At 36.3% G+C, this 16,367-nt stretch overlaps 1 protein-coding gene across 1 annotated transcript in view; it reads left to right on the forward strand.

Annotated features, from left to right (window-relative positions):
- The window catches only part of USH2A (usherin), a 373,050-nt gene that overhangs the window by 81,624 nt on the left and 275,059 nt on the right, over window positions 1–16,367 (forward strand). The window contains exons 17-21 of the mRNA XM_030944868.1: window positions 40–534; window positions 1,940–2,212; window positions 4,447–4,604; window positions 5,862–6,006; window positions 15,857–16,087. Of these exons, the coding sequence (XP_030800728.1) occupies window positions 40–534; window positions 1,940–2,212; window positions 4,447–4,604; window positions 5,862–6,006; window positions 15,857–16,087 (1,302 nt within the window). The remainder of the gene's footprint in view (window positions 1–39; window positions 535–1,939; window positions 2,213–4,446; window positions 4,605–5,861; window positions 6,007–15,856; window positions 16,088–16,367) is intronic.

Genomic DNA, 16,367 nt, shown 5'->3' on the forward strand with positions numbered 1-16,367 from the left:
TTAGACTGATACAATTTTCTCCTCACCTGTTTGTTTCAGGTGTTCAGACCTTCACCGATGTCATGTTAGCTCCATATACTTTCTACTCCTATTATATCCAAGCCAGCAATGTTCATGGTTTTACAAGAAGTGACTCAGTGACATACAGAACAAAATCTGGGACACCTATAGGAAGCTTGGATTTAAATCCTGTCTTTCCTGTTAGTCACCACTCTGTTTTGCTTTACTGGACAAGTGTCTCCAATGACTCTGGGCCCATAGAGAAATACATTTTGACTTGTACTAGCTCGGTTGGTCTGCAGCCTTGTGGTCAGTATGAAGGCTTAAAGACTTCAGCAATTATTTGGAATCTCATTCCATTTACAAAGTATGTTTTTTCTGTGCAAGCTTGTACTAGTGGAGGCTGCTTAAAGAGCCAGCCAGTAACTGTAGTTACTGCACAGGCTCCTCCGGAAGGGCTACACCCACCAACTGTGGAAACCATCAGCTCTGCAGAACTGGCTGTGGAATGGTCACCACCTGAGAAACCAAATGGTAGGATATTGTCTTTACTTTTGTCAGTCAAAGTCTTTGCAAGGGAAAAGCAACATTTCCTCAAATGTCATTATAATATCCCTTACCATGCACCATGCACTGAGAAATGAAGTAAGACATTTTCCTAATTTGCCTATATGCTATTAAGTGTATCCTCAGAGTCTGTGTTTTATTCTTCCAGAGTCCAGAAATCCCCTGACTGTTTGGTCCAGGATTTAGCACTCAGTGGCATCTGCTGCAGCAAAAATCACATTTATAATCGAACATTTACAGTAAAATTAATTTTTTCCTAATTTGCCAGATTGCTTAGTTCAGACAGATGTGGTAGTATTGCCTGACAAAAGATAAATAAGCAGATAACAGTTATGGAAAAAATTCTAAGAATTAACAGAGAAGTCTGTTTTTGAAACCATCCGTCATGTGCAGTAGCCAATTCTATTACCAGTATAACTTTGTTAGGGATTAGGTGATTGCCAAGAGTTGCTGGTCTAACTTGTGTAATAATATTTTAGGTTTTTGAAACTGAGAACACAGCTGTTGTAGGATACTTCTGTGATACCACTAATTTTGTTGGTAAAACTATCTTTTAATATGTGAGCAATGGAATTTTGTGAACTTGCACTAACATGCACAAGTATTTATGCATGTGAAAACAAGCATTTTTATCTGTTCACAGAATGGGTGTCTGTCTTTGGGGGGCTCAGCTTTTACTCTGAGCATCAAATTTTCCACCTCTTTCCAAACTGGATAGGAAGAATGCCCACACAAGAATAACTGTGTGTTTAGAGGGGCAGTTTCTACAATGCAGGTCATGATATTTACTGTTGGCACCTCAACCTGTGTCATACACTCTTCATAGTCCATAGCCATGACATACATCTAATGGCCAGCGCAAGCAGATTTAAGCAATATTTTCATATTTGCCTCAATGTCTGGTCAGATTTCCTGATCTCTCCAAAGACAAACAGAAAAGCTCTTTCTCCCGAGCAACCCTTCCAGTTTAGTGCATGAATACAGACCCAAATGCCTAAATTTTATGGCAGTTATCTCTTGGCTTTACAAGAAATCTCTGGTAAGTTTTCTTAAGATCTTATAGTTAAACTACTTTCACCATACAAATAAATAATGTATTGCTTCATACCACAACACTGATTGGTTTTTTTACTCCAGAGTGGTGAGGCTTTCCTGTCTATATAATAATTTTGCATTGATATAAAACTGATACACATGTATCTCCTATCCAGTAATAAATTTTAAAATGTTGTCATTAAAATAATTAAAATGTCACTCAAAAGTACTCTTCTCTTTATCTTAAAAAAAAAGAAAAGTAAAAAGAAATTGGTATTTTAGTAGAACTCCAGATATCATTTAAATTCACTATTTTTTTCCTGGTCTTTTCCTCTAGGTATAATTATAAGATATGAACTTTACATGAGAAAAAAATTAAAATCAGCTGGGAACTTTCTTTCTCCTGAAATTCGTATTTTCCAAAGCAGTGGATGGCTCAGTCCTCAACCAGTTGTGGAATCTCAGAATGAAAATGCGTTGGCTCCACCACAGACCAGTACCACAGTCATTGATCTGGAGCCATTCACAGAGTATGAATTTTATGTGCTAGCAGTAAACATGGCAGGTAGCATATCTTCAGACTGGGTATCAGGACGAACAGGAGAGGCTGGTAAGCACTGGTTTGCATTTATTTAACAGAAATGAAAGGAAAATGTAGATTAACATGTATTCTTAATTTTCTTATAAAAGTGTTTAATGATGGTTAACTGGGGATAAATTCACATTTTTAACTAATTAAAGATAGGTCAGATGATCTCAGAACTGAGCATGAAAAGCAAAATCATTTTCTTCACCATAATATCATGTTCTTGAGGAAAATAATCCATGTCAATTAACCCTACATTTAAACTACAAGATTGCAGAATATACCAAGCAGTGTTTTAATTTGAAGACTTTGAGAGGGTTCCCTTTTCAGGAGTAGAGTGCTTGAAACTTCTGCTGAGACCCCATTAGTGAGAGATGCCTCTATCCAAATTAAGGTTCAAATGAGACCATATGCCAAAGTCAATTACATGGATTTTATGTAACAGGAAATGTGAGGTGCAGAGATAGAAAGAAAGAGAAAACACAGTGGGGAGAGAGAGTGATCAACAGAAGATAGTTACCACCACTGGATCCAGCAGTGTCCTGTTGGTCCTTCTTCACTCTGGTCTTCTCAGTGGTGATTCTGAGGTCATTCAAAATTTTTCACAATTTATACTTTTTAGCAAATAAAAGAAGTAGTTCTCATTGGCTACAGAGTTCTCTTAATTTATTGGTTAGAGGATTCCCTTGCTTCTAATGCTAATTAGTCTCAGTCTTTCTCTTTTTTTGGTGTCAGTGGGGTTCTTGGGTTGATGGGCTGTGAGTCGGTGGTCATGATCTCCCCTGATGGATTTACCTTTTACCTAGTCAGAGCTGATTTCAGCACAGTTGCCAAGTTGGCTTTTCTTGTAGCCCATAAATCGTGCATTCTTTTTTTCCACTGTCAGTGATACATTCTTCTTCCCAAGGTTTTTTAACCTCCAGCTGGGTCTGGACAATAGTGCTATCATCTTATCTCAAGTTCTTGCTATGGTGGTTTATCTTACAGTCCAGGTTCCAGGTATTCAGAGAAGCATATTTAGGGGAGCTTCAGTGATTCTTAGTGTTTGCAAAAGCCATCTGTCCCAAGACTTGGGGTGATCTTTGTTTGACTTGTGATACGTGTGTGGGCAGTTGATTCTTCACACAGTTTGCCGAAGTGGGAATCTTTGGTTGCTTTTAACCAGAAGGAGCAAAGCAGATCTCTCATGCCCCAGGCCTGGAGTTAACACCATTCTGTTGCTTCCTTCTGTGCTTATCTCATGGCTAAGTCTTTTGTATTTGAGACAGCCAGCTGTGCTCTTTAACTCCTTACAGCTCTTCATGGGCTTTTATAGAGGCCAAGTGTCATAATAAGGCCCCTTTTTATCAAAGTGTAACCAGTTCGCAGCCCCTCCTATTATGACCCTTCTCTTCAGATTTTCAAAAGGGCTTTGCCACATGACATATTATTTCAGATATCAGCAATTTATCTCAATGCTTTCAGTAGAAATCCATGGTTTTCAGATTGATAAAGCCTATGATTAACAATCAAACATCTCTCTTACGTTACTTATGCTTTTGTTTGGTGCTTACTTGAAAATCATGTCCTTAGTCATTTGCTCCAGCAAAACACCAGGCTAAACTAATTCCTCCTTCAAAATGAGCCTTTTTGCTTATCTGTTCCTAAATATTATATGTTATAAAAGTGTTAAATTGTATTTGGGAAGAGGTCCATTAGTGCAGTTGTTTGTACATAGCAGAAGTGCTGTGAGTTGGTATCCTATTATTACAGAGGAATCAGGTGGGGATTTAACTGCAGTGCAAACAATCCTTTAACAGATTTACTATGGAAGACAGGGGAACTGTTTTGTAAGAAGTGAGAGACATGTTAATTTCAAACTGGCCTAGCAAACAGAATTGCTTTTAAGATGCTGAAGTATTGAACACTTTTTGCTTTTATCAGTCTTTTCCCATGTTGCATGAAGTTCTTCAAGGCCTTTTCATTTGTATGTACTTTCCTACCTGCTGCAGGGGATAGGACTGTAGTGTTGATTAGTATTTCTTTGAAGACACAAGCAGAGTTTTAATCTGCATTCACAGCCAGAGTAGAAAACAGGAGAATGATGAGTGAAGTACTTACCAAAATAAGGTGAAAATTCCAGCTAGACTTGAAAATAAGGTTAGAAAGGGAAAAGAAATGATTGTCTGAAATGGTGTTTTGCAAGTACAATGAGGAAGCTTGCATTATACATATTGCTCACTTATTTTATTAATATTATTAATTCAACTTTATTTCAGCCCCAGCATTCATGCCATCTCCATCAGTATTCCCTCTTTCACCATATTCCCTTAATGTGTCATGGGAAAAACCTGAAGATAATATATCAAGAGGAGAAGTGATGGGGTACAGCATCAGTTTGATGAATGAACAAAGGTCTTTGCCACCATTTTCCCAGGTATTATTGTTAGTTACATTAAGTCTTTCCTAACTGTTAATAATAAAATTGATAAAACCTGATGTCCTCTGAGCGGTTGTGACAAATTTTTTTCTCTGGTTTGTTGTGTGTTCTCTGATCACCTACAGATTTGATGCAATGCTATGTACTACATCTGCATTTTAAGCTGTTTTTCTAATCTGGCTTGTGTTCAGTAGCAGTTGAGAGTCAAAATTAGGAGAGATGAGCTCGTGCCACCAAATTTAAATTACCTTAATATTTGCATATACTGGTTCTACATTATTGCTGTACTTGCTAATATGCTTAAAGCCATATTGTATTGTAGGTATCTACATTTTCCTTAAAAAGGTACTTGTCTGGATGAGTTTTTGAAATGAGGAAACCTAAAATACTTGAAAGAAAGAGATTAAAAAAGTCAAAATATGTGATTTTAAAATACTGTTGTAATGTTTGAGTGACTGGGTTTGGCAAACATATCATGGCATTAATAGTAAGCTGAAAGCTGAGGAATGAGCAGAAACATGATACATAATCAGAATATGGGAGTGGATCTGGTGCTCTCATGTTGTATTTCTCATTCAGAGCTGATTTTGTCTTTTGGTATTACCACAGATGGGCCTCAGTTTATTTGCTTATCAGCTGGGGATACTACTGTTCTCGGGGCTGTCGTAACAATACATAAATGCCAATTGCTTCTGGTCACTGGCGTGCAAGATTCTTCGTGTGAAAAAACATCTGAAAACAAAGATATCTAAAATGCTACAGTTTATTCAGTTCCCCTCCCATTGAGAGCTTATACTGATGTTAAAGTAAAGCAGATGCAAGTGTTTGTAGGTATTTGTTATTCTCCTCCCTCCTAATGCCTGCTAATCATGTCACTCCTTCAATAGTGGTCAGATTTCACAACTTAATAGTGTCATTTTCGTCATCTCAATTGTCGCTGCACTGTTTGTAGTGATAACTGCACCACCACACAGTTTTATGAGGCAATAACTTTGTTTCCTCATTTATCCACTCAGGAACTGGCTTATTACCTCATAAAACAGTGTGATGGGAAGTATTATCACCCAAATCCCAGCTTGTTCAGACTCTCCAAAATAATCCTCTCCCTCAGTTGATCTATTCAGGCTTTCTCACGTCTGAGTGAAGGAACCTACAAGTTCAGAGACAAGTTTCTTATTAGTGATCATGTCATCAAATGACAGGAATGAAAATATTATTAACCAACTGTTGTCTTCCAATCTGTTTGCTTTGTAGGTTTTGCATATAGCTGAGGCTCACGAGCTCTCCTACGTAGCAACGGGATTAAAACCTTACAGGATGTACAACTTTACTGTTACTCTCTGCAATCAAATTGGTTGTGTAACCAGTGAGCCAGGCATGGGGCAAACCTTGGCAGCTGGTAAGGAAACAATCTGTAGCAAAGTACAAAGCTGACACATGGTTTACTAATGAATACCATGATGATGGTCCTAGTTTGATGCACAGTGGCAGGGGTAGGTGTTGTATTAATACAAAGTGACTTGCTTAATTATTATTTGTTTGTTTTGACAGATTAAACCCAAAATGCTTTTAGTGGAGGTTTAAGGTACCCTGCTATGGCAGCAGGATTTGTGTACTGCTCTCTCAGTTGCAAGTTATGATATGTATGGTTTTTATTCGTGTTTGTTTAAACAGTGAAGGCACGTAAATGTGGCTGCATCCACTCATTCATTCAGGATGCTAAGAAGTTGTTAATTTGTTGTTGGGGGTTTTTCAGAGTGTGTTTGCATAACAAGAAATGTAAAATGCTCCAGCTGTGCCAATACCTTGCTTTACACATGCAGGACAAGTTGTATGGCTTTAAGAGTAACTACATAGTGTCTTGTCAGAAGCAGCATACGTGCTTTGGGTCTGCTTTTTTGAAAATGTTTGTTTATTTAGCCCCTGAGATTTGAGATTTTGCTTTGTAGGTATGTATCTACATATATATATGGGAACAGTGCTAAAGAAACTGCATATATGTTCCTGTACACCTTAATGCATTTTCAGTCTTCAGGTTAATTTCAGTAGCATTGTCATGGATTTCAAAGGTACGGCCTACAAATTTAGGAGAAAATACACATCAGTCCAGAACAGAGATGGAGAAAGCCTGCATTTCCTTTGAAGAAAGGACTGGCCTAAACTCACTTCTTGGGCAGCAGGGGTTCAAGAGGGTTTTAAGAGAGAAATTTTTAGGAATATCAGCTTTACAAGTCTCTTTATTCATGGAATGAGGTAGTCAGTATGGTTCTTTAATACTATAAATACCAGCTCAAACCCATGATATATGACATACTGAAGAGAGCTGACCACTTAACATTGTGGTTTCCTTTTGTACAGACATTTAAAACACATTAGTTAATGTCACAATATTAGCTAAAATGCTTAACTAAAAATGTTAAACTATTAGAAGTAAAAACGTTAAGCAATTAGTGGTGTTGTCATGTGGATGTTGTGATGATGATCTTTGCAATTACCTCTCTCATGTAAGTTTGTCTCACATAGGAAAATATTGGGAATTTTCTGCTGAAGTGCTATTTAAGGTGTTGGGATATTGCTTCTAGTCTATCCTCAGTTCTTCATGTCTATTTATTTCATTGCCTTTTCATTTTTTTTTCCAAGTGGAAGGCTGGCCATGTACAGAGCCTCCTACTTGTATAAGTATGACTTTATCCCATTCCACACAGCCATGAGGAACGGTGTTCCAGTCTATGCTGATAACCATGGAAACAAATGTTGTCTAAACAGCACACCTTATTACTACAAATGATCCAACTTTGCATTTATACATTTATTAAAAGATTCAGGAACAATAGCTTAGTTATGCTTGACAGCTTGTTTATGACCATCTCCTCCCTGGTTGTGTTAATACTCAGAGACCTATCACATTAGAGAAGACAGGAGAATACAAAATAGCATAGCAGGCATGTCCCCATTTATTAGCTGTTTTGTGGTGAAGCCTTTTCCTATTTATTGTTATAAGCCTTGAAAGAAAAGAATCAGTGCTGTATTGTGTTCCTTTTATTTTGTATTTAAAGCATGTTATTGCAATGTGTTAAATTTTGGCAAACTGAAAAATGAAAAACTTAGATTTTGCATGCAATTTGCATGTGTCTTCCACAAGTCACATTTTTTGCTCCTGGAGATATTTATTTCATCCTCTCCATGCAGGGTTTTTTTTGTGTGTGGTTTTTTTGGTTGTTTGTGTGAGGTTTGGTTTTTATTTTTTTTCTTTTTGCATGTGTGTGTGCACGTTTCCTTCCATGAGGTTCTGTAAAACTGTGTTTCCAAAGACAATTTAAAAGAAGCACTACTTATGTGATGACAATCAAAGGGAGTTAAAACTTGAAACAAAATTGGGAAAACCAATTCCTGGGATTTGTAAAAATAGATAATCAAGTCTTAGTCCATTTCTATCCTTTCTTTTTTTGCCATTGAGATGTGCAAAATGAAATTAAAATTGTCTTTCTAGGACTGCTGGCGAGTTCTTTTTTATGGAGGAATGTCTCCCTGGCAAAGAGACAGCATACCTGGCTGGATGCCAGTCCCCCTCCATGCCCTGGCAAAGGCAGCCTTTTGGAGGAAGTCTTGACTGAAATGTGTTCCAGCATGATGGTCCCTTTGCATCGTAACAAAATACAGGAGCTTTCAATTGTGTTTCAAGTTAGGCTAGAGGTTATACTAAATTGGATTAATTCTTTTCCTCTGATCCTCAGGAGGAGGAGCAGAAGGATAATGGAAAACCATGTCCACTCACTTTATGTATGGCATATTCTAGGTTTATCACATGCAACGTTTCAATCAATGGGGATCTTGATGGTTGTGATTTTGGCATGTCCAACAGATGTGTATTAGGAAGGGGCTTCTTTTGAAATTGCCAATGGCTTCTAAAATTTGCTACTAGAAGTCTCAAGTAATTTTTAAGCTTTATTCAGATCCATTAGGGTAATTTGAAGCCTAGTTATAAAAAATATACTCTTTAAAAGCTAATCTCTTTCTCTGAAGACTTGTGGGTTTTTTTTCTTTTTTAGTTTGATGGGGCTTTTTTCCGTAATACATTGTCAGACAGAAAATGAAAACAAAGGCAGAAACAGGGACATGAAATAACTAGAAATAAAATTATTGAGGAAGAAACATTAGGGGTTTTGAGATAAAATTGAAGCTATAAAGAAAAGAGACTACTTCACACAGGAGCAGAATTTAAGGATAGCACCTAAGGGGGCAGAAGCATCAGGAAAAGTCTGCAGATTTTTTAGTGAGAAGTCTCTTGGTCTGTGACTGGGTAAAATCCAGAAGCCAGCTTAATGAGTGGATTCATTCTAACTTGGTTCAATATAGGCATCTGTACTGGGAATATCTCATGTGTAGCTTTGCAGGAGTAGGGTGAAAGAAAATTCAAATTGGCCGTATGTTCTTGTCTCAGTCAGACTGGCAAAATCGCTCCTCTTCCCCAGTACATACACCCACAATATCTGTAAATGGTAATAAAGAAGACAAATCAGAAGAATGGGAGGGGAGAGTGTGAGAAAACAAAGTAAACTTGCTAAGAATGGAGTTATTTTATAAAAAGGCTGAGCGTTACAAATGCATATGAAGCCAGGAGGGTGAGCTAAATAAAAAAAACAGTTATGCCTGATGCTCCAAGAATGGTAAAAATTGTTGGAACATCAGTGTTAGCATAAATGCAGTATTGGGATGAAAGATCAAAATTCAGGAAGGTAATAGAAGAGAATTACCCATCCCTGTTACCTTCAAAGAGAAGGTGACTGGACAGAAAGAAAACCTAAATTTGATCTCTTCAGATACAAATACATAAATAGCAGACTTTTATATATGCAATTAACTAAGAAGTGTTTCATACTTTTTAATCAGTCTTTTAAATCATAAATTAAGCAGCTGCAGCTTCCACAATCCTTGTGGTATTTGAAACACTTTTATGCACTGCAATATTCTGCTCATGCTACTGAAATCCTTGGCTGATAGATGAGGAAAAGTTCAATGTTGAAACTTTATTTGAAAATTTGAAATCCAGTTTGAACTTTGCTTTAGTCTGTGCTATCACAAGATCATCAAGTGAATCCACATGTATGTAACTGAGAGCAGTATTAGACAATAATTATACATTTTTCAGCTCGATACATAGAGCAAAATTTTCCTTTATTCTTCTCTCTGGGTTCTGCCATGTTCAAATTCCTATTTATTTTTGAGAATGGCATTCAGTCTGTTGTTTTTTTTTTTTTTTTAATTTCGAAAGCAGGTTTTGTTGTATGGTTTTCTCTCATGTAGGATTCTGAAATGGTACCTATAGAACTTTACTAGCTGGTACCAGTGAGAGACCTGATCCTTTGAAAGTTAATTTTTGTGACAGTGTGCTTGCATGAAATTATGAATTACCAACACAAAACATGAATATTTTCAAAATTTTTCAGAGGCAGAGAAATGCCATTTTATTCCTATCATTTTCTGTCATTTCAGCATTAGCCATGTGAATGCTTGGACCAGTACAATTGCTTATGCTACTGGTCTCAAATCATATAGTCAGAGGTTGCCTTAAACAATCTATACAGCGGTTTTTCATGAGCTGCTGTGTGTGACTAAGCTTACTTCTTGTAATTAAGTTTGCCTTTCCTTTGCCCTTAATTTTTATAAAAAATTCATTTTAAAAGCACTTTTTAAGACATATCAAAGTATTTGATTTGTGATTGCTGCCATTTACCCAGCACATTCTATTGCTGATCTTTTGCTTTTGATGGCAATTATAAGATTCAGAAGCTAATTTGTAGGAGATATCCTTCCAGCTGCATCTGGCTTCTTGGCAGACTTCTCAACCAGTTGTATTTGGGGCTTTGGAGTTGCCTCTGGGTTTGCTGGGGTAATTCTGGGCTGTCTTACACTCTGTGTTGTTTTATTCTTGATTACCCTTTTAATCTGAGTTATTTGTCCATTTTTTTCCATTTTTTCCATTCATGAATAAGGTCCGGTGCAGACCCTTTTCAAAAGCCTCATTTGTTAATGTCTGTCATAAATGGCTTTTCTACAAAAGGCTATGCCTCAATTTTTAAAATCACCAATACCCATTAATCAGGTAGTAAGAAATGTATAGTTTCCTTTGTTACAGAAAAGAAATACGAGGGCCATTTGCTGCTGGCCTGGAAACACAGATTGTTTTGCATGCATGTACATAAGTCTCTTCATTGTGAATAGGACCCAAAGTGATTAAACAAGCACTCTTAATATGTTAATTTATAATTTTAATTACAACAATCTTGTATATATAGTCATTAGTGAATACTAATATAAATATTTTTCTACCTTTTTATTCATAATGCATAAACCAATCATCCAGTTACTTCTCGGCAGTTGCCTGTTTCCGTTTCATAATACAATCTTTGTTCTTAGTTATGAATGCATTTTGTTCATTCCTGTCTTGAATAATCCCTCATTAAGCTAGTCACTTTCTGCTCCATGCTAAAAAGGAAAAATTATCATGCAAATGTGGCATGCCATATTAAAAAGCACATTACCAAACACTTTTGTTGCTGTCCTTCAATTAGTTTCCCTTCTTTGAATTTAATTTCATTTGTTGTTAAACTACTGACTTGATGTATGGACTCATGAATTTGAGGCTGCTGCCAAGAATGTAGCAGGAAAAAAAATCAAAGCCACTTCAGAAAGCTACAGAGGCAAAGCTGAAATGAATTTGCTTCACCTTTGACAAGAACACTTGAGCAGCGCTGGAATCCTCTGATGATTCAGCTTGGCTAATTATCCAATTATTTATTCCAAGAATAAAGACGCTGTTTTACAATTAGAAAAGTGTAAAGTAATCTGAGAAATTTCGTAATGACAGATGACTTAAGTAACTTATGAGATAAATAGAATCTGCTCAAACTTGTCTTGCCAAGTGTTCAAGCTCTAGTTAAACTGCTCTTTGAGTTTCAGGGAATCAGTAGGGAATTAAAAGTTATTTGTTTTTTCTCCCCTACCAACCACATATTATGCCATAAAATAGCTCAAAACAGCTCAGTTTGTTCTTTTTCCTCTCTATCAAACTTGCAACATTTTAAAGCTTTGTTTAAGTTGCATTCCTCTTGATTAAAAGCTTTTGGTTCAAAGCAATACTTTTTAATTGCCTAATAATATAAGTCAGTTCTTAGGAAAGAACCGTGCATTTAGGAGTTCATTTGCAATATAACTGAAAAATTCATTGCATGGCAGTAAAACAATTTACTGTTAATTACAAGGAGAAGAATTTGCTGTACCATGCTCACAGATTGCCATGAATCATGCAGCACTCCTAGAGATTTATAACAGATGTGTAAGTGGGATGAATTAGCAGGGTTTAATAACAGAGACACAAATCATGCAGACTTCAAGGAGCTTTAATTGATATACTAGAATGTGACGGGCATGAATCACTCAGCCATTCAACAGCACTGTAACATATGGTCAGCTCAATATGCTGCATCTTAAATCGGTTGGTGAGTCGTTGGTTGTCCCATATGGTGGAAGCAATATATTTTTCATGATTTTCAAAAAATACAGTGGATTACATCTTTTTTAAAAGAAATATGATTGCAACATATCCATGTTACTAAATTTTCTTTTGATGTCTGTTGTGGGTGGGCATTATTCTTTTATTTTGGGAAGGAGTCTAAAATGGACTCTAAAGAATTTCTTATAACTCAAAATATTGTCAGAAGATGTAGGTATTATTGCTTGACTCATTTGCTGTTGAAATGACTGATACCATTGTGAAGTGCAGAAAAGGAGAACGTACCTGAAATTCAGTGGCAAACTCAAGGTCCTCTGGACTAATTACTGGAATCAAAAATGAAATGCATGACCCATAGTGAGGTGTGCAATTTTACTTGCAAGGTAAACTCCAGTATGAGAAGAAAAAGATATTTTCTGTAACTTTTTTCCTTGAATTTGGCATTTTTTCTCTTTTATTTTGTATGTATGCATTTGGGATTCAACAGTTAAAACTAGTAGACTTTTTGTTGCTTTTACCTTCCTGAATCTTTCAGTGTCTACTTGAGGATTTTGGTGGAAGAGTACACAAATACCTACTATACAGTAAGCTGAGCAGAAGTTACTTAAACATATGTAAGCCTGTAAAATTTAGCCACAGTGTAAATATGTTATTCCTGGGACAAGAATCTGGCAGAGTATGGAAAAGCTTTAGCAGTTGTATTAGTAAACCTGACAGACTTGAGAAAGGAGTATTGTATCCTTAGAACCATGGCTGCCAGAATTTAATGTCAACAATTAAAATTTATTTTGATCCTTACCTAGTGTTTATTACTGTTTGTATACACAACAGACCTTACTAATACAGAGATGCACTATTAGGTGGAATTACCATCTGTTCAGAGCGAAATGCTGGCATCTGTCTTCGAGCCTAAAACTAAAATGATATTATTTCAAACAAAACAAAATTAACTGCTCTTTACTTACCAACTTCATTTTTGTGTACACGTGTGTGCATAAACACATGGGAAAGGCTTGTTTGTAATGACCTGTGTAGCAACATCTATATTTAGATATATGACTTCAACATAAGCTGTATGGACCATCTGTCTTTATTGGTCTTTTCTGTGCCCTCTGCTACACAATGACATGCAGCAATCATGGGCTTTTAAATACTGTTTTAGCCTTACAATATATTAAATATGTATTATATAGAAGGACATTAAAACTACATAATTAAAATACACAAAAATGTGACTTTGAATCCACTAAAATGCAGTATGCTCATTATTTTGACAGATGTGTCTTAACAGAACGTGACTAAAAAAATTAAATAGGTAAAATTATACTTGATTCATCTTTCAGAAAGTAGCTACAGGTACCACAGTGACACCTTTAGGAAAATATATACTGAATCTTTTAATGTTGAATATTTTTAATTTCAGCATTTAGTACCCTGCTGGGCTAGTGCTACAGATTCATTTCAAGCTCTTCTGTTTTTGTGTGCAGTTGGGTTTTCTGTTTCTATTTTTTCGTTATTTTTGTTTCAAAATACTTATGTAACCTATTATGTACCGTTTTGATGTGCTGTCTTGATGCACAAGAATTCTCAAGAATCAAGGAGACTGTAGTTTAAATACTAGTGCTATAGCAAGGATGTTACTTTCTGAAAGGGTAGTCTTGTGTTCCATATATCACAAAATAATAAATTGTGTCATGCCAGTGTTTAATGCGTGTACACAGTGCATTAACTGTAACTGTAGTACATTTATTTGTGCTAGAGGAGACTGGAAAATGATTAAAAAATCAATACTTCCCTGTCAGAGAAGCAAGTGTTACGATGCATTTAAGTAGTTAATTGCATAAGCCCCATAAAAGCTTCAGGTTTGGGTATCAGAGATGCCATAATTATGGTCCAAGTAACTGCCATTTATTAATACTAGACTTTAGAGGAAGATGTAGTTATTGTCATGAATGCTAGTCAGCTGTATGCATTCTAAAAATAATGAATTTTAGCATTTCTGTTTTGCCATCAGTAATCTGAACTGGAGGGCTCAACCTCTTCGGTTCGCATTTAAAACGCTGACGTAGGCTAGTTCCCTCAGAGGTGAAGTTTTGATTGTTAAGCCATGTTTTCTATTTAAACTTGTGCATTAATACCACAATTCATTAGTGCTGTGCCCTACTTATGCAGGCAAGCTTATGACCTCACACTGCATTACTTCAATTTTGACATTGTAAATTTCTACCATCGCGTGAGATACTAATTAGATTGTGAAGTCATAAATGATACCTAAGCAGGAATTTACAGCACATAGTGCCTTTGGCAGTTTCCCAGTTCCCCCACTCCCTGCTTTCTCCAAGAAGACTATCTGTCAAGTTATGGGGTGTGGGGGACAAAGAAAAAGAAAAAATAAAGAAGTAATATACTACTGGCAAATAGGAAAAATGAAAAATGTGTTAATGATCTTGGAAATGTGGGAATGTTTAAAAAGATGTTATTAATTCATTTTAAATGAAGCAATCTCTCCTTCTCTAAAGAACTCATGCTATGTACAATGCTGGGCTGTGAAGTAATGTGTCAGATTTTGAAAGCCCATATTTTAATTCAGGTTTTATTGTTCTTGAAAGGCGTTTATTGCTCTTTACTGTGTCATTATGGGAACAAGTAAATTTTACAAGTTGTCATTGTATTTCGCTTCCTGGGCACAAGTGAAGTTTGTGTTGTTAAATCCTTCTCTTTATTGGGGAAAGAAGGGTGAGAAAAAACCAGGATAAGATGTAAATAGATTCTGTACATAGCAAAGTGTCCTCATACTTCTCCAGATGACGCCTTCTGTTGTTTCAGTGATGGTCCATTTCTTTCCACCTGTAGGACCATCATGTCATTATCCAAACAGGTCATGCTGCCCTCCAGTGGCTTACTGTACATCCTTTTATTAAAAAATTGAATAAGTATAGTTAATAACTCAACTATAGAGTAGCTAGTGCTATCAGAGTGTTTAAAAGAATATCAAAGTATTTGGTTTAACAGTAGGAGGATCGTCCTATAACATAAAGCTGTCTTATGCTGCTACCTTTGTGGAAGCAGTCTTGTTTGGAGTCCTGGTGTGCACCAGAATTGGTGGAGAAAAATTAGAGAGTCGTTTGCTTGAAGTGAGCAATTATCTGAACACAAACTGCTGTCTGGTGTGCGCATCATGAGAACAACCTGAAGGGTCTGCAGGGCTGTGGGGAGAGAGCTGTTCTGCTCCTCTTGGTGAGGGTAAGTCCAGTGACAAGAGACTCCTGTTGTCATGTACCACACTGAGATGTAACAAGAGTTATAACTGCTCAAATTTTCCTTTGGTTTTTCGCTCACATCCCCATGTGAAAGTCATACAGATACACATTTACAGGGAGTTTGGCATGTGAGGCCCATCAAGGAAGGAAGGAATCCAAATATACTTTTTTATGAAGATGTTGATTAATATTCTCAAAGATTATGAACAAAAATATTTTAGATATAATTATAGAGACATATGTCTAAGACCTGAATAAACGAAGTATTTCTTGTGCAACTGAAAGTAAGTGTCTCATGAAGATTAAGAATGTTTTTTGAGTTTTTTTTCCTCTCCTAATTAAGCTTCTATGGATATCTGTGTTTATTCTTAAGATCAGAAAATTAAATAGGATGTTTTGCAAAGATTGTTATGTGCAACAAATAATTCCCCAAGTGTTATGGACAATGATACCTAGATAACTTTTTTTATCCACAGCTCCAAGAAAACTTAGTGCCCCTCGTGTTGAAGGCATAAACAGCACAACAGTAAAGATAATTTGGGATGAACCTGAAGAGCTTAATGGGCCTTCTCCCATCTACCAGGTGGAAAGGATGGATTCATCTTTAGCTGCAATGAATATAGAAGTAACAAAAGGGATCCGTTTCCCAGGAAGTGGGTATTACAGATTTGCGAGTTCCACTCTCCCCACCAATACCTACTTCACAGGTAAATGCATTTAAATTACTTTAAAATGTACTAATTGAACTCTGCATTCATTTTACCATTTTACTATCATGTTCTGTAAAACTTTTATGCTAAAGTAGGTAGGTTCTAATTTATTAAAGTAATGTAATAATTAGTGATGTATGGGCTATTTTGATTCTCACTTAAAAAGGCTGTGGAAATCACTGGACATGTGGGATTTTTATTACTTCATGTTTGGACAGATAGATGTACATGAGAGTGATGCTGCTGCATATTTGACTTGGCTTTGCGTTGTAAATAT

This window comes from Camarhynchus parvulus, chromosome 3 (genome assembly GCF_901933205.1).
Source record: "Camarhynchus parvulus chromosome 3, STF_HiC, whole genome shotgun sequence".
Lineage (NCBI taxonomy): Eukaryota > Metazoa > Chordata > Aves > Passeriformes > Thraupidae > Camarhynchus > Camarhynchus parvulus.